The sequence below is a fragment of the Leuresthes tenuis genome, unplaced genomic scaffold (genome assembly GCF_036924035.1).
Source record: "Leuresthes tenuis unplaced genomic scaffold, fLeuTen1.0.hap1 SCAF_16, whole genome shotgun sequence".
NCBI classification, from domain to species: domain Eukaryota; kingdom Metazoa; phylum Chordata; class Actinopteri; order Atheriniformes; family Atherinopsidae; genus Leuresthes; species Leuresthes tenuis.
The window spans coordinates 7,176,704-7,192,198 of record NW_027325370.1 but is presented as its reverse complement, the minus strand read 5'-3'; the positions used below and the strand labels follow the sequence as shown (position 1 = coordinate 7,192,198).

The 15,495-nt window shown below is 43.5% G+C and overlaps 1 protein-coding gene across 3 annotated transcripts in view; it reads left to right on the top strand.

Annotated features, from left to right (window-relative positions):
• rarga (retinoic acid receptor gamma a) overlaps positions 1 to 15,495 on the top strand; it is a 41,226-nt gene that overhangs the window by 18,731 nt on the left and 7,000 nt on the right. The window contains exon 1 of one of the 3 annotated variants that reach the window (XM_072366274.1): positions 3,718 to 4,282. The exons of the other annotated variants lie outside the window; for them this stretch is intronic. Coding sequence (XP_072222375.1) covers positions 4,138 to 4,282 — 145 coding nt within the window. The 5' untranslated portion in view covers positions 3,718 to 4,137. Of the gene's footprint in view, positions 1 to 3,717; positions 4,283 to 15,495 lie in introns of those variants that run through there. 3 annotated transcript variants of the gene reach the window in all.

Genomic DNA, 15,495 nt, shown 5'->3' with positions numbered 1-15,495 from the left:
TCTGACATGATGACAGATGAAGATAAAGCGGCTACTATTAAAGATGGGAGGGGTATGTTTTCAGGCAGGCCAATACGAACACGTGCAAGACGGAAAACTCGCTATGGCAAGAAAGAATGGTTGGGTCTTCGTAACGCGTGGGAGGGCACACAGACCCAGGGTGTGTCTAGGAGAGCAAAATGGGGGTTTTTATTTTTGGCTGAACAACTATGAGATTTGTGTGGTCCCCAACCCCCCAAAACCCGGGTAGCAGAGTGTCATGACATTGCAGAAGGAGAGAAAGAGACAGAGAGAAAATAACTTCTCTGAAAGATGGCCAAGGCTGATAGCTATCTGAAAAGTAGCTCTGTTAGGCGTTTGGTGCGACCAGCATGTGAACATGGCTGCTCCTTGAAAAAAAAAGGGGGGGGGGTGAGAGCTCTCTCTCAGAAGTCACGTCTCACATCCCTCCTCATCTTCCAGAGGTATCGTCCAAGGTTATACTTTGAGAGGGAGTCAGATGACGATAAGATTACATGTCTTGTCAGAGCTAAACTTGTGTTAAACCTGCAGCTACTGGAGCAGTTTTTGGTTTTTTTTCCAACGAAAAAAGTAAACACACCCTTTCATATCTAAATATAAATTGATTTAATTTTGAATTCAAACTAAACAGGAAATATATTCATTTGTAAAATTAAATAAAACAAAATGAAATAAACAGCCTAAATGGGATAAAAGTGATTGTGTTCGAAGTAACTGGAATCTGGCTGTGGTGGGAGGGCATCCTGGACTGGTGTTCAGTGTCTCTATCATCACTAGCAATCTGTTTCAGCATGTCCACACACTGCACACATGCCCACATAAGAAATGGAAAAAGCTCCACATTCCTTTCAAAATCACCATGCTGCGTTCAGTGCAAAGACTTCTCTTTATTACCTCACACAGCACTGCGCTGTTGACGGTTTGGTTGGAACCTGAATGACTGTATACAGAGGAAGTGGCAACAATGTGTTGTATACGTCTTATCTGTAATTGGCATCAGGGTGTCAGACAGTAGTAAAGCCTGATTTTCCTGGGCTACAGCCCACATGCAGCTATAAGCAGATTGGGTCCGGCTGACTGAGCATCCCTGTCTCCTCTTTGGATGAAGAATGAAACATGATATAAAGTGTCATTTAAAGAAATGATAGTTAAGATGTTTTCTTTGGAAGTTAAAATCAGTTTTAATTGCTCAAATTAAACACTATTGGAATCAGTAGCTAACTCAAAATGACCAGTGAGTTGGCAGCCACTGAAAATAAAATATTCCCAAAACCAGAAACAAATACAGAGAACTTTGTCAACTAAAACAAATCACGCAGTCAGGAAAAAATGGCCATAGGGACCTTGATGAAATGTAGAGAGTATTTGCAGAAACAGAGGGGGAGAAAAAAGAATTAAGGAGAGCGATGGAGAGACTTGTGAGCCAGAGAGTCATGGAGAGAAGGAGGGAGGGCAGGATAAGTTTGGGGGGAAAGTTAGTGGCCCTGTGGGGGTTTCTTCTAGAGTTCAACCTCTCTGGTTGGGGAAGGAAGGGGAGGAAGGAGGGGAGGGAGGGGAAGGCAGGGACCAGCCTGGGTCAGCAGCAGTATGGAGTATGTGTAGATTAGATGTCTAAACTCACTTTGCAAACCCTCCAAAGTCCTGCAAGACTCACAGCTCACAGTGCTGGTTGCCAATAAGCACAGAAACTATGGGGTTAGTGGTCTGAGTTATAGCCTCAAACACAGTTAAAAGAAATGTCAAAACCAGGGGAATCGGATAGGCTCCATAAATCCCCCAAAACTGAAGGGTTTCAAGTGTGAGCACATGATTTTATAAATTGATTGTGCTGCAGCTCGCCAGTCCACAGAGCAACCCTGGCAAACAGTGCTGATGTTACATAGAACATTTGAGCACCAGGGGATTAGCCAGTTTTTGGTTTCCAGGATGCTGTATGAAACTAGCAGTGAGGAAAAAAAAAAGAACAGGAAGGAGACGAAAGACGAGTGTGAGAAGAATGCATGTGGATCATAAAAATGTGACTCCAGGCAGTGATGATTTAATCTGAAATGCATCCACAGTCCAGGACATTTTTTTGAATTATCATGTAAATGGATTGAGAGGTAGAAAATGAAAGGAGTAATTTTTAACAACAAACTGTTAGTCATGGCATTTGTGATAGATAACATATTGTTATTTAGCCTCAGAGCTCTATTGCTGTTCTCATAAAGCTTCTATTTATGACCTGACAGGTGTATGAAGAAGCACATAAAAAACTACTGATGTTGTTTACTGTTTGATGCAACAAATTAACTATTTAATGTGTGTCTGTTTGTGTGATTGTGTGCTAGTGTGAGTTTCAGGCCACATTTGTGTTTGACTGCACATGCGTGAATGTGCCGGCTTAAAAAAATAAACCAGATGTCTCAACTGGAGGAGTAGCTTTTAGGTCAATAAACAGTGTAATGAAAATCATTCAAAATAGTCCGAAATGTGAAAGCATGGTTTCTTTCATGAGACAGGAAAAAGAGTGAAGTGTTAGACAGAGGAGGGGGAGGGAGGGAGGAGGGCACTGTGTGTTTATGGAGAGCGTAGCCGGCAGCACAGATCGACAGGAAATGGTGTCTTTTTTGCCTGCTGGGTTGTACCACTTGTACTGGTTTGACAGGGGGGCAGATAAATGTGCCGAGCTCACAGACTCAAGTCGTTCTATTATCATATATCTCCCATTGTATCAGGCTGTTTGCTTTAGCCCAGCCAGAGTCTATCCATCTGCTGAGCAACAGTTAGGACCAGTGACAGGCTTTTTTATCGACCGCAGACTAGCTATTGATTTCCCTTGATTTACTGTCACTGTGAGGGGACTGCTGTTTATTTTAAATTGAATTGTTCTCATCCATACACAGAACAACCAGTGTTTAAAAGGCTAAATGTGGAAGTTTGATGCTGTAAATAGGAACGAAACCTGTTTCAAATTCAGGCGGTGAGTGTTTTTTTAATACATCAAATTCAATACGTCACCAACCGCCCCTCATCTGTATCCTTGCAAACCTTTTGCAGATATAAATAAAAAACAAGGTCAAGTGAATCTGTAAGGAGTGTGTCCTGCACATGGTGTGTTTGTATATTGAGGGTGTTTGTTTGTGTAAATGCTCTGCAGCGATTGAGCAAGGCAGCTCTCATTCATCACTGTTGAAGCACTTCCAGAGGGAAAGACAGAAAGTACTGCCCATCCTCTATTCCTTGAAGCATACAGAGAGGAGGGAGGGATTTACCGTGGCATCTGGTTTCTAGGTTCAACCAAAGCACAGTGTTCTTTTTCTCTCTGGCTCTCTTTCTGACACACACATAAATGCTCGACCAGTGGCTGGACTTTAATATGGTTATGATTAGAGACGGGGGCTCAGAAGAGGGAGGGGACGGGGCTCATATTTACTGCAGAGAACTGGGGGAGGTGCTGTGAGGAGACAGACAGGGACCAGATATGAATGGGAAAGGGGTGTTTGTGAGTTTTTGTTTGCATTTAGGGCTGAAATGTGAAACATGAAAGGAGCACAGACAAAAAAGCACAAGAAGAATGGGAATAAAGTTTTGTCCTCTAAGCAGATTAGTTCTTCCTCCAGTGTAGGTTCTGGACAGCCCTTTCTCCTCCCTCCATCACGCCTCCCCTCTGGGTTCCTCTCTTTATCCCGCCCTCTCTGGCATTCTCTGTGTCTCTCTCCACCCCCTCTCAGAGCGTCATGCCGAAGCAGTTGGTTCGCTCTGCTGTGTCTGGGGCTCAGCGAGAGCTGTGAGAGGCTCTTATTTAGGTCTGTTACAGCAGACAGGGAGCAGCTCACCCAGGGGTAGGCGAAAACTAGAGAGGCAGAGTCACGCTCAACTCAGCCCAGCCCAGCAAGGCAGGAACCAGATCTGCATTCCAGTGAGACGGAAAGAGGGAAACTCAGCATCGGCAGGAAAGAACAGCACAGAGAGTGACAGCGAGAGATAAGCGAAGGGAGGGAAGCAAATCCAGATAGCTGTTGCTGCTGTGTGTTGTTGTCACTGCCTCAGCAAGTGACGTTAGCAGTTAAAGCACGGCAGGACACAGCCCGGACTGAGTGCTCGTTGTGATTTGAGCTTAGGGTGGGGGGTACCATGTTTGACTGTATGGAGGCTCTGGGAATGGGCCCCCGTCAGCTCTATGATGTCACCAGTCGCGGTGCATGTATGCTGCGGAAGGCAAGCCCCTTCTTCGCAGGGTTGGACCCCTTCGCCTGGACGGGCAGTGCCAGTGTTCAGTGTAAGTGGCATCCTGCCGTATTATTTCTGTGACATGTCTCTCTCTCTCTCTCTCTCTCTCTCTCTCTCTCTCTCTCTCTCTCTCTCTCTCTCTCTCTCTCTCTCTCTCTATCTTTCTTTCTTTCTTTCACACACGCACACACACACCCACACACACACACACACACTCTTTTTCTTGTTGCTGGGTTGTTTACCCCTCAGGGCTCAGCCAAGGGGGCTGCTGTCAGGGGCCACAGAGCAGCACAGGAAAAGACTGGGACAGACAGTCTCTTCTCCTCCCTTCTTCCCTCACAGCGAGTTGGAGCTGCTTGGCCATCTGAAAGAAACTCTCTGCAATGATATCATATTCATTGTTGATCTGTGTTTTTTTTGGTCTTGTGTGATCCTGCCTGTGTCCATGTTTGACTTTTAGGATTGCACCCATGGAGTCAAGTTTCATTGATAATATGAGCCACCTGAGGTATGACCTTACCATGTTAAAGAGGAAAAGGTTTTGTGACAGACAAGAAGAGAACATAATCAGAATAGATGTAAATATTCATAGCGTGAGTTTATACTACCCACTTAGTTACAAACAACCAAAGTATGCTGTTCTGATGTTACAGATGCTTAAAGTTTTGTGTAACCTGCTCCCGCCCTCATAAGTCAGAGAATTTTTTTTTGCCTATGGATAATGATGTTCCTCTTTGCCAAACAGCCATGAATTAATAAGTTGATTAATTATTTAATGAATAAATGAATGAGGAAATAGGAGCTCATACAAAGTCCCAAGAAAGCAGAGGGACATACTGGACAGCTTTTTCTACTCTCTTCTGCTCTTGTCTTCTGTTTGCCTCATTTTTTTGTTCCCATCTTCCACCTCTATCTTAGTAAAGCCTCTGACTCTGACAACAACTGGGGTTCATTTCCATACACTTCAAGGGGGCTGCTACTGCAGTGTGAGGAGTGTGTGACAGTGGAAAAGGAGTGGAGGTGGTGGGGGGGTTGCAAGGAATGGTACGGTGGGAGAAGTGTGGAGGGAACCAAGCCAGATATGACAGCGGAAAAATAATCACAAATGTAATAGGAGCTGGAGCAATCAGATAAACAACTTATCTGTTTTCTTGTTCTTAGGAGCTGCTTGAAGATGGTTGGGACTTTTTTTGTATTGTTCTGTTAGCTCACCCCTCTGCTTTTTGTTCCTTGTTACTGCCTCTTGGGGGGAGTCATCAGTCTTCATTAATCGTGAAGACAACAGCATTTCAGTGGCCGTCATGCACACTGGCTGAGCTTTAATGAAGACAGATGCCCTGTCAGTGGAGGCTGAGGCCAGAGGGGACTCCAGCCAGCCCAGCCTGCTCTGCTTAGCAAGGGGAACCCTGATGATAACAAGATGAGATTTGTTTATTTAATCAATCAGGCCTCTATGGCCTCTCCTTTTAACCCATTCACACACATGCACACTTTTAAAAATCCGGCCCCCAGATTCCACAAGCACATTTTTCTTTTGAGTCTTTGTTCCTCAAAATCAAAGATATAAGAAGTGCTGAGAAGCTGCCTCGAGGGTATGAGAGCTGAGTCTAACAGAGCAGAGCAAAGTGGAGGCTGGCTGTGGTGTAGTGTTTCAAACCCTCTGTGCCCAGTAACCTTTGTAAATGAGGCTGTCCTATCCCTGCGTGAAGAGCCATAATACCTCTCTTTACTGAAGCAGTTGCCCCTCATTGTCCTCATCAATGAAGCTGATGAATTGCTGTTTGAGTCTGATATCTCATTAAGCCAGCTCAGCTGCACAACAGAGGGACCTGCCTGTCTCTTAATGCCACAGTCAGAGAAACATGCACTCAGCACACCAAATAAACCAGTGTGTTTGTAAAGAGATTCACCTGGCCCTGCCATGATTCTTGATGTCAAAGTGTTTTTTTCTTACCTAAAAGGATATCAACTGTTTTACAAGTGCACACTTTGTAGTGCATTTCAGAAAAAAAATTATGTGCATCAGAAGACTTTCCTCTTTAGTAACCTGGTGAAAATGCAATAAAAACATGTTTGTCCCCCAAATCTTCCAACAACTGAGAATATCCGATTGTCTTGGCAGTAAATCTGCTGTGGTGATAAGTATCACTACTGTTGGCTGCTGGCCAGAGACAATTGGCAGACTTAAAAGAGTGTGGTCAGTTTTCCTGTTTTTTTGTGCTGTAGTAGAAGACCTCAATGTCAGAGGTTAGTCAGAGGCTATGTCCTGGTCAGTGTCAGATCCACTATATGTGTGGCAGCCTTGTCAGTTCACTGAAAAGAAGACCCTTTCAACCAGCTTGGTCTGTGTAATGCTCTTAAGTGCCGTATGCCACGGCGCTGGTACTACATCTGAGCTGCCCCACACATAAGGATAATGGACACTGATTTAGTCATACGTCAATGAGAACTGAATTAGTCAACTGCTGGGGAAGCCATTTGAGAGAGCCTATGCAGACCAATCTCCCTCTCTGTCATGTTCATTTGAGTAGAAGAATGAGGCAATTACGTTTGGCAGATCTCTGGGGTCAAAAAAAGGGAAAGTGTGTTTCTTTCCCCAAAATAAAATTCTTCTGTATCTTGATCACTTTGAGCACAGTAAGGATTTCCACTGTGATGTTCAAAAGCATTACACACAATAGCCTGATCAGTAACAGATGCCTGACTAGTTTGTTGCTATGTTGGTAGTCTCTCACGCACACATCTATTGGCACATGAGCCTCTTTGTTTTCCCCTAATGTGCTGTTCAGAGGTGAAATGAGGAGCTAACTGGAATGGGGATATAGATCTTGGTAGCAGTGGCAGAGAAATAAGAGCTTCCTGTGACCATTGGCACATTCTGGCTCAATCATTTTCTCCCTGATAGAAGTCCACTGTTATTTAATTATAATCACAAAAGATTCAATTAAAAGATTAGAATGCCTGAGGGGGAAGGACTAGGAATAGATAGTGGTACCTTGGATAGGAGGAGGTGTGGAAGGAGGGATATACACGTATCTCTCTCTCTCTCTATATATATATATATATATATAGATAGATAGATAGATATAAATATGTACATACATTTGTAATGATTTTGGCAGGGAAACTGATCAATGCTATAGGGAAAACCTCTCACTTTTACCCTGAATTAATTGTTTGAAGTTAAAAGTCCAGAGAAAATAATGTTCAAAATACTGGTGCAAAGGAAAAGCTTTTTGTTTTCCATGTCAGCAAAAGAGCCTGACTTTTACTGTACAGTGTAAAATTGTGCCATGTAATTATTTTATTCTATGCATTGTATGATGTTGCAGTATATCATGGAAACATTTTTATAGCTCGTTGCCATTTTCGAGATTCTACTTGTGTGGCAGTGTCACTCCCCCTTGTTCACAGATCTGTCTCACCCCCTTAGTAATAGCCAAGCCCATTAATGGGCAGTGTGGCCTATAAATAAACAGACTCAATCCCAGCAGTTGCCTAAAGTTTTTTCTACAAGCCCTTTTTTCATGTGTGGTTCTGCTTAAGCAAAAAAAAAAAAAAAAAAGTGGCAACCAGTCTGTGAGCAAACTCTTATATGTCAATGTATGCAGTGTTTACATGTCTGTTCGGTTGGCGTTGGGTACCCAGACTGCTGTGTCAAATCCAGAGACAGACAATGTGCCAGGCTGGATTCCTCAGGGCTGTGCTGGAATCCAGTTCTGCTCTAATAGCAGTTTATAGCCCCTCGGCAGCGTCAGTCACACTACTGTAAATAAAACTCATCAACCACCTTGTGGAGGCTGATTCTGTCACCTTGGACTGGTTGTTTGTGCTTTCCTTTCCATGTTGGTGATGTTTTTTTTAGCACTGTTTCAAAGAACATCCTTTTAAACGGGTTGAGCCCAGTATGGTAGATCTGGCTGTTATTAAGGCTATCAGTCTGTATCAGTGTATGAGATCGGAGCATAAAATGTGAACTTTTGTAAGTTCTTTCACAATAGTTTGCTGGTCACAGAGGTATTGTGGCTGCCCACTCCAACATCCATGTCTGGCTACTGCTATTGTAACTGTTTACTGAGAACAGCTTTTTGGCTGCCAGGCACATTTTTCCTTTAACAAAGGCGTGGGCAATTGGCAAACTATGTGTAAATGTGTGTGGGCTGCACTAATGCATTAACCTGAGAGTTTTATTTCGCTGGTTAGCGTGTAATGTACCCTTACACATTGATGGTTGTTTATAGCATGCATTGAAGCATGTGTACACCAGCTTGGAGCCGTGTGTGCGCTGAATATGAAGATGGCAGTTCTCTCACCACCATGTTATTGACTGACGGCTTGGCTCGAGTGTTGCTAGGGCTTACTGTTATGAGAAGCTGAGGCCTGGGACAGCCAGACCTGGACTGGAAACCCAGACGAGCCCGACTGTCCCTCTGTGTATGTGTGAATGGGTCATGTTTACGCAGCGAACAGTGTTTGGCAGGGAGTGGTGAGCGGCTGGTGTAGTACAGCTATTATCTGAGCTCAGAGGTGGAGAGTGATGGACGGGATAGAGAGCGGGAGGAAGAAATGGAAGGAGGCCTGTTGGCATTGTTTTCCCTTGAACATTAGTCAAATTCTGCCAGTGAGCATATGTGCAACTGCCGTGACCATCTTTCTGGTAATGGTGCACGAGTTCATTTGTATATACATGCTTTTTTTTAAATTTGTTTGTGTGTCTGCACTGCAGTGCGCCCATTTCAGTCTTAGCATGTCTTTGTGACTATATTTTGGCTGTGTGATCTGTGAGGAGGAACAGGTGTGTGTAAACCGACATGCCTGTAATTGTGCGTCTAACTGTCAATTTGCGAGAAGATGAATGTCAGTAGAGATCTTCACAGATGCCTTTCTGTGCATCTGTGAGTGTTTCTTTACATGTGCACATGAAACCAGGTTACTGTGAGAAACCAGGTTATGGTAGGAAACAGAAGCATGTGTTCACATCTTGAGAAATTTACAAGCTGCTCAGTAATGAGATTTTCTCCAGCCTGTTGTCATATTTTCTCAAGGCACTCAGTTTTCCTTTTAATGTACACATGTTTTCAAATTTTACAGATAGTCTACTGTACTGCTGTGGATACTGATATATTTACATTAGTTTCTGTGTCTGTCTTTGACAGACTTTGTGCTTATTGATATTTCATAAAATAAAGTCCAGTTTAAGTTATGGTGTTTATTTTTTATTTTTATTTCACTGTCATGTCCTCACTGACACAATTATGGTACATTTGACAGGTACAGGTTTTACAAACATTTTACAAACCTAGTATGTGTAAATATAGTTACAGGATGCAGAGATTTGTTATATATGAATGTTTTTTCTATTAATCCGTCTCTCAGGTAAGCATCTTCCTGAGGAAACAAAAACAATTGCTAGTTTAATAGTTTGACGTTTACATGGTCAGTGACGCAGTTGACCCCTGAGGTAGATATTTTCCACTGAATCTGACACAAGCAGTGCACACTCACACACACACTCACAAGCAGGCATGCACTGACACAGAAAAAAATAGCACATGATTTTTGGTGGCTACAAACAATACAACAGATAATATGTCTCCACTATAGCATGACCTGTCACTGATTGAGAGCTTACTATTACCATCCTGTGACCAAAACTATATTTATCAACTTTAAGAGAGAGAAAACCAACTACACAGATAGCCAGACAGGAAATCTGGAAGATTAATTATGGGTTACTTGAGATGTTCTGTATATTATTCAGGGTACACTCAGAAAAGTGACTGACCGGGTAGTCCCTCCTGTTGTCTGTAACCTTTTCATGTATACTGAATGGTAATACTCAAAATGCCAAAATGCAACATTGTTGCCCCATATGTTGATCTTAATTTCCTTCTGCGACATCTGCCAGGAGGAAATGAATCAGTGTGTGGTTTAAACTTGAGTGTCTCAGCAGAGCTTTGACAGTCCCCGCCCAGATGCAGAGTTGGGCAACTTGTTGGCGGTTGTTTGCCAAGCAAAAGTGAAATATTCTGATATGCATCATTGCTCCACTGACTCACTCAAAGCAAAAGTTTCCCAGAGTTACTTTTACATCTGATATGACTGAGTGTTTGTGCCAGATTAAGGGGACTGCCAGCATTTCAAAGATCACTATATACTTATAGATTATAGATCAGTCAGACACCAGGAAGTCAGTCATTTTCTTGTTACTCTGCTACTTTTCTGTATATCTTTTTCTCAGGCTATGTATTTTCTTTTGTCTGTGAATGGTTCTTTTAGATTTATTTTCTTGATTGAGAAAGCTCACAAGTCTTTTCATAAGTAGAGATAGTCACAGTCACTCAGCCTTAGTATGGAAGATACCAAGAGGAAACTGTGTGAGTAAATGCTTTGGTACGGTCATTTACATATTGGGTGGGAATGAACTGTGTACAATTACTTGTGGGTGAGCTTGTTTCTTTCAGTGGGAGGCTTGCACTTGCACACCGTGGCCTGTAGTGGTTCCCTGAAGTGCTTTAGTGAATACTACTGTTGTTGTTTACGTTATCCTCCTTTCCCCTCACTTCCTCTGACAGAGCAAAGCTGCAGCCATTGCTGGGCTACTTCTACTTTTGAAGGTTTCTATTGTTGTAGAGAGGAAGCAATAGCAATTGAACGAGCGCTTGTGGCCTTGCCAGAGACAGACAGGTGAGAGCCAGGCTACAGATGGTGAAAGGAAGTCTGGGAGGACGAGAAACAACCTAAGGATCAAAGAGTCAGGGTTTCCCTCGATGACTGTTTTCTCCTCACTTCTCTCCTCACCTCGCCTGTTTGCCTGCCTCCGCTTTATGTCTGCTTCCTTGCCTGCTTCCTTGCCTGCCCATAAGTTGTGCTGTCTTCTTGACATGATCAATGGCTCATGCTTGTGCTGCATTGCCAGGTTTGGGTTCACTCTACAGTCACTGGAGGTGAGCTCTGTCCCTCTTTGTCTGCTGGTGGGCAGATGAAGAGTCAGCTGGAGCTCTCCGCAGGGACGAGGGCGCATATTTTTTCCGGAGATCTGCACTTGACTGTCTTCTTTTTCCTGCGCTTGTCATTAAAGGCCACTGCCTAAAGACCTTTTATTGAAATTACATTTCCTTGAATTTCCCTCTCTTTTTAATACCGCCTCCCTCAGGTTTTGTGCAAGGACATTTGAAGGAAACTTTATTCGCAGGGTTCACGGGGGACAAGCAGTTTGTCTGTTTGAAGCCAACTTGTGTTTCTTTAGTTGACAAGGTTGTGTGGTGCAGGAAAGGGAGGGGTGGCCGCCAAATGTTGGCTTGGCCAACTCCATCAGGCAAATATCAAAAGGCCCTTTATGAGGTGCTGTAAAGAAGAAAGGGTGTTTTGAGAGCACCACCAGACTGCAGGGGTAATTCCACCTTTTAAAATGTGCCTTGAGGATACGTGCTTATACCACCTGCTGCCTTTCCTGCTCTACTCTGCTTATACACTTTTTGGTAGGGAACTATAGATGAAGAGAGGTTACGTATGTGTGTTGGCAGCACATTGTGTGTGACATTGTGTCATTTTCCAGAAGTCCAGAGTTTTGTCAGTAACTCCTCAGACAGCCATGAACAGATGACAACATCTTTTATGTGTGTATTATGGATATTCACATATGTGCTCATGTGTCTCTGGTTTACATGGCTTTCTGCTGGCTATAACAAAGGGGTGTAAATTCCTTTGTATGTGTGTGGACTGTGTATGTGTGTGTTGTAATGTCTGGCCAACTTGTGTGTTTTCATTTCTCAAAACTGAGTTTCTCCTGCTTGCCAACCCTGTTTTTTCATAGGCCTAGTTTCAAAGGTCACCTTTACTGGGTCCCTTTACAGGCATGTGTGTCTGTCTGTGGGAGCCCAGGTAATGGGCTTTCTGACAGCTGTTGAAAGGCATTGTTACTGCTCATCACCTTTAATGAAAGCACCCCCCCAATCCATGTAAGGTTACTAAGAAATTCTTCGTCTTCCTCCCTCTTTTTTATTTCCCTATTTCTCTCTAGATTTCTTTCTCAGCTGTAGTCACACAGTCACATAGTCTTAGTGAGTGCTTTGTAACTCACAGCAGAGACTTTGTAGACCTCCAACTTGAAAGCTTGCAGGTGACTCATCTGTGTGTAACAGACCCTCAAAGGAGTATGTGACCTGTGGGAAATGAGAGCACATTGAGGAAAGTGTATTAGCAAAGGACACAGAGAAGTGGCTTCAAAAGTAATGACGGAGATCCTCCGGAAAGACTGGTGCTGAAAATAGGAAGGAAACGAGCCTGTTGTGTGGGGCATTGTGGCAGAAGACTCAGAGTGATGGCAGGAAGACGTGGGCAGAGAGACGTAGTGAAGGAGAGTGAAATGCATTGGTACCACTGACATGGGTGTGGTACTTTCTTTTCCTCTTTTATGAAGCCTACTTCTTCATGGAAACCTTTCAGTATACTAATGGTCACTCAATCAGTGCCCTGCGGTGCTATAGCCTCGGCCACAGCGTTGAGGGCCAAGGGCACCCCCATAAGGCCCCACCTAGTGTGCCAGCGATTCTCCCAGCCCACTGTTCACCATCCTCTCCCAATCTGCTGTCCGTCTGCCACTACTGTCTGCCCAGAACTTATCCCTACTGTGCCCCTATCTCCCACCTCAAAGTCTCACACTTTTATACTGCTCAGTGTGTTCAGTAAGAACATATAGGCTTTTAAACAAATGTAGACATGGATAAAAAAGCCCCACATGCCCACGCTTGCCATATAAAACAAACAGAAGACTGTGAGACCCACACAATTGTGCTCACACACACACACACACAAAGGGAATAGTTTAATGGAGAGTACTATAGCTTACGGGAGCACAGTTCCAAACATTTGATTTGCTTGTTAAATCAAGGTTGCAAAGAAACGGCACAGAGTTGCACATGTACTTGATGCAAGATGTATTTCCAAACAGCTGGTTTGACGTCTGTATTTTTCAGCGTATGTGTAAAAACAGCTGAGGGGAAACTACATTTAAGAAGAAAAAAAATATCATGCTATAGAGAAATCACATGACTTACAAACGCAATAAGGGTCGTCACCAGAACTTTTTAGTTATTTTAAAGTCTTTAAAAGTCCATCATCCCCTTTGTTCTCTGTTGCCATTCTTCCTTTCATCATGTTAATATATTCACAGATAGTTTTCCTCCTCTTGAGGTTTGACTGGTACATCTAATTGCCTCCACTTATTCTGCAGCCCTTGTTAAAGAGTTATATTGACTAACAGTAAAGAATGTATCATACATTTGGATGGAAACTTGACTATAGGCACCAAAATGTGCACTTACAAATACCTCTGTGCTATTTGCTTACGTACTGCCCTGTATGTACACTTCCCTTAGACAGAAACAGCCTATGCATTCACTCTCACATACCAAGACTAGACTTCTTTATGAGTGTCCCACTGAAGATTCAATCACTCGAACAAGTCACGTAGACAAAATTTGCAGGCTTATTGTGAAAGAATACTTGTTGCACTGCCAGAATGTCATATGCTGCTCAGTTAAAAGAAGTCTGTTGCAACACAAAACAGGAGCTGCATAGTCATGCCTTTGCTCACATACATTAGAAACACTCCCCTTTTCAGTTGGGTGAACAACAGGCAAGTAGGTGTAATGAGAAAGCCCTATGTTTTTATTCATTTTTTTCTTCCTGCTCTCTCTTTTATCTTCTATTGTATCTGTTGATGCCAAAGGGATGCTGATTGGCTCACTTGACTTGACCTAGAATTTAATGCAATTGACCTACTTGAAGTCACCTTCAGCTAAACAGCTATTTCTGTCATGTGCAGTTACATTTTACATCTAATGAGGTTGTGGAGAGTGATGTACTCCACATCCCACTCAGGCTGAAGCATTCAATGGTAGTGGAGCAGATTGTTCTCTATCTGTTAGTGTGTCCGTGTGTGTAAGCAGAGGAGCAGGTCAGTGCAGCTGGGCCACTTGTGCACAGAGACCATTGGAACAAGGGATTAGGGAGTCAACTGATACTTAGCAGAAAGAGAACAGTGGCTACTGATAACTAAACTCCCTTCTTCTCACTTATCTTCTTCTCCTCCCCCAACAACAGCAGCCACCCACCTATCCCACTCATCTCATCTGTCCGTCATCAGCTCCCAGGCCTCAGCCAGCGGATTGTCATGCAAATAGTGCCCCGGGCCTCTTAGCACTGATAAGGAGGTCCTCTCATTTCACAGGGCTTTGTTTTCTAAACAGTGATGAGCTGAGTTGAAGCTAGAGGGGAAAAGGGTCAGGGTGGTCGCCTGAATGGGTCCTCTCACTGTGGCGCCCTGGGGTAAGTGGTGCAGGGGATTTGGATGGAGTTGGCTGAATGAAGCTCAGTCTGGGAGGCGGGTCCAGGAGTCATGTTCTCTGGCATGAACCAGGTTTGATGTGTTGATGGAGCCTGATGTATTTTCTCTATTGCTGCTGTCTTGAGTTTACTCCAGGACGGACTTTCTCTGTCTTTGGCTCCCCTTTTTTTTATCCATTCAGACAGAGTCAGTCAGTGTTCATTACTTGACGCCACATGTGGTTTGTCCCTTTCTGAGGGATTGTCAGTGCTTGGTCTGGAGCCTCATTTGCTGATGTTATTATTGCATAAACAGTGGTTCATGGCACGTTCAGAGGGTTTTTGCTCTCCCACTGACCCTGCTGCTTTGTTACATTCTGGCCAAGGAGATATGGGAACTGCTGCAGAAACACTCAGTGGGTGTAAACTTCAGGTTTAGATTGATTTGCACATTTGGCTTTGGGATTGCTCTAAAAAGTAATGGAAAACATATTTGCCTCCAGCGAAGTAAGGCTTTCAAAGGAGGAATTTGAATGTGGATTCTGAAGAGTCAAATATAAAAATACATATGAAAAACAGATGTAGCAGTAAGCAATAAATGAAAAATGTCTAACATATTTCTGTTATTATCATTAATGAGGTTTTAGCAGGACAGTCACAGCAGCTGTTGCAAAAGTGGTGCTGATGGTCAACTTGGTCTTGAACAAGACTTGCACCCCAGGAGCAACTGTGTCTCCACCCCTCACACTCCTCCTCCTCTTTCTCTGTTTTTTATCAAATTCTTCTTTTTATGCCCTTTTTCTTCTTTTTGAAGTCTCCCCTCTCTAGTTAAAAGCCAAGCTGGTGGTTTTTGCCTCAGCCTTGGATGGGAGAAAAAGGAGGAGGGGGTTGTAGATTAAGTTTAGGCAAGCCCTCTGTGCTTACCATTGAAGG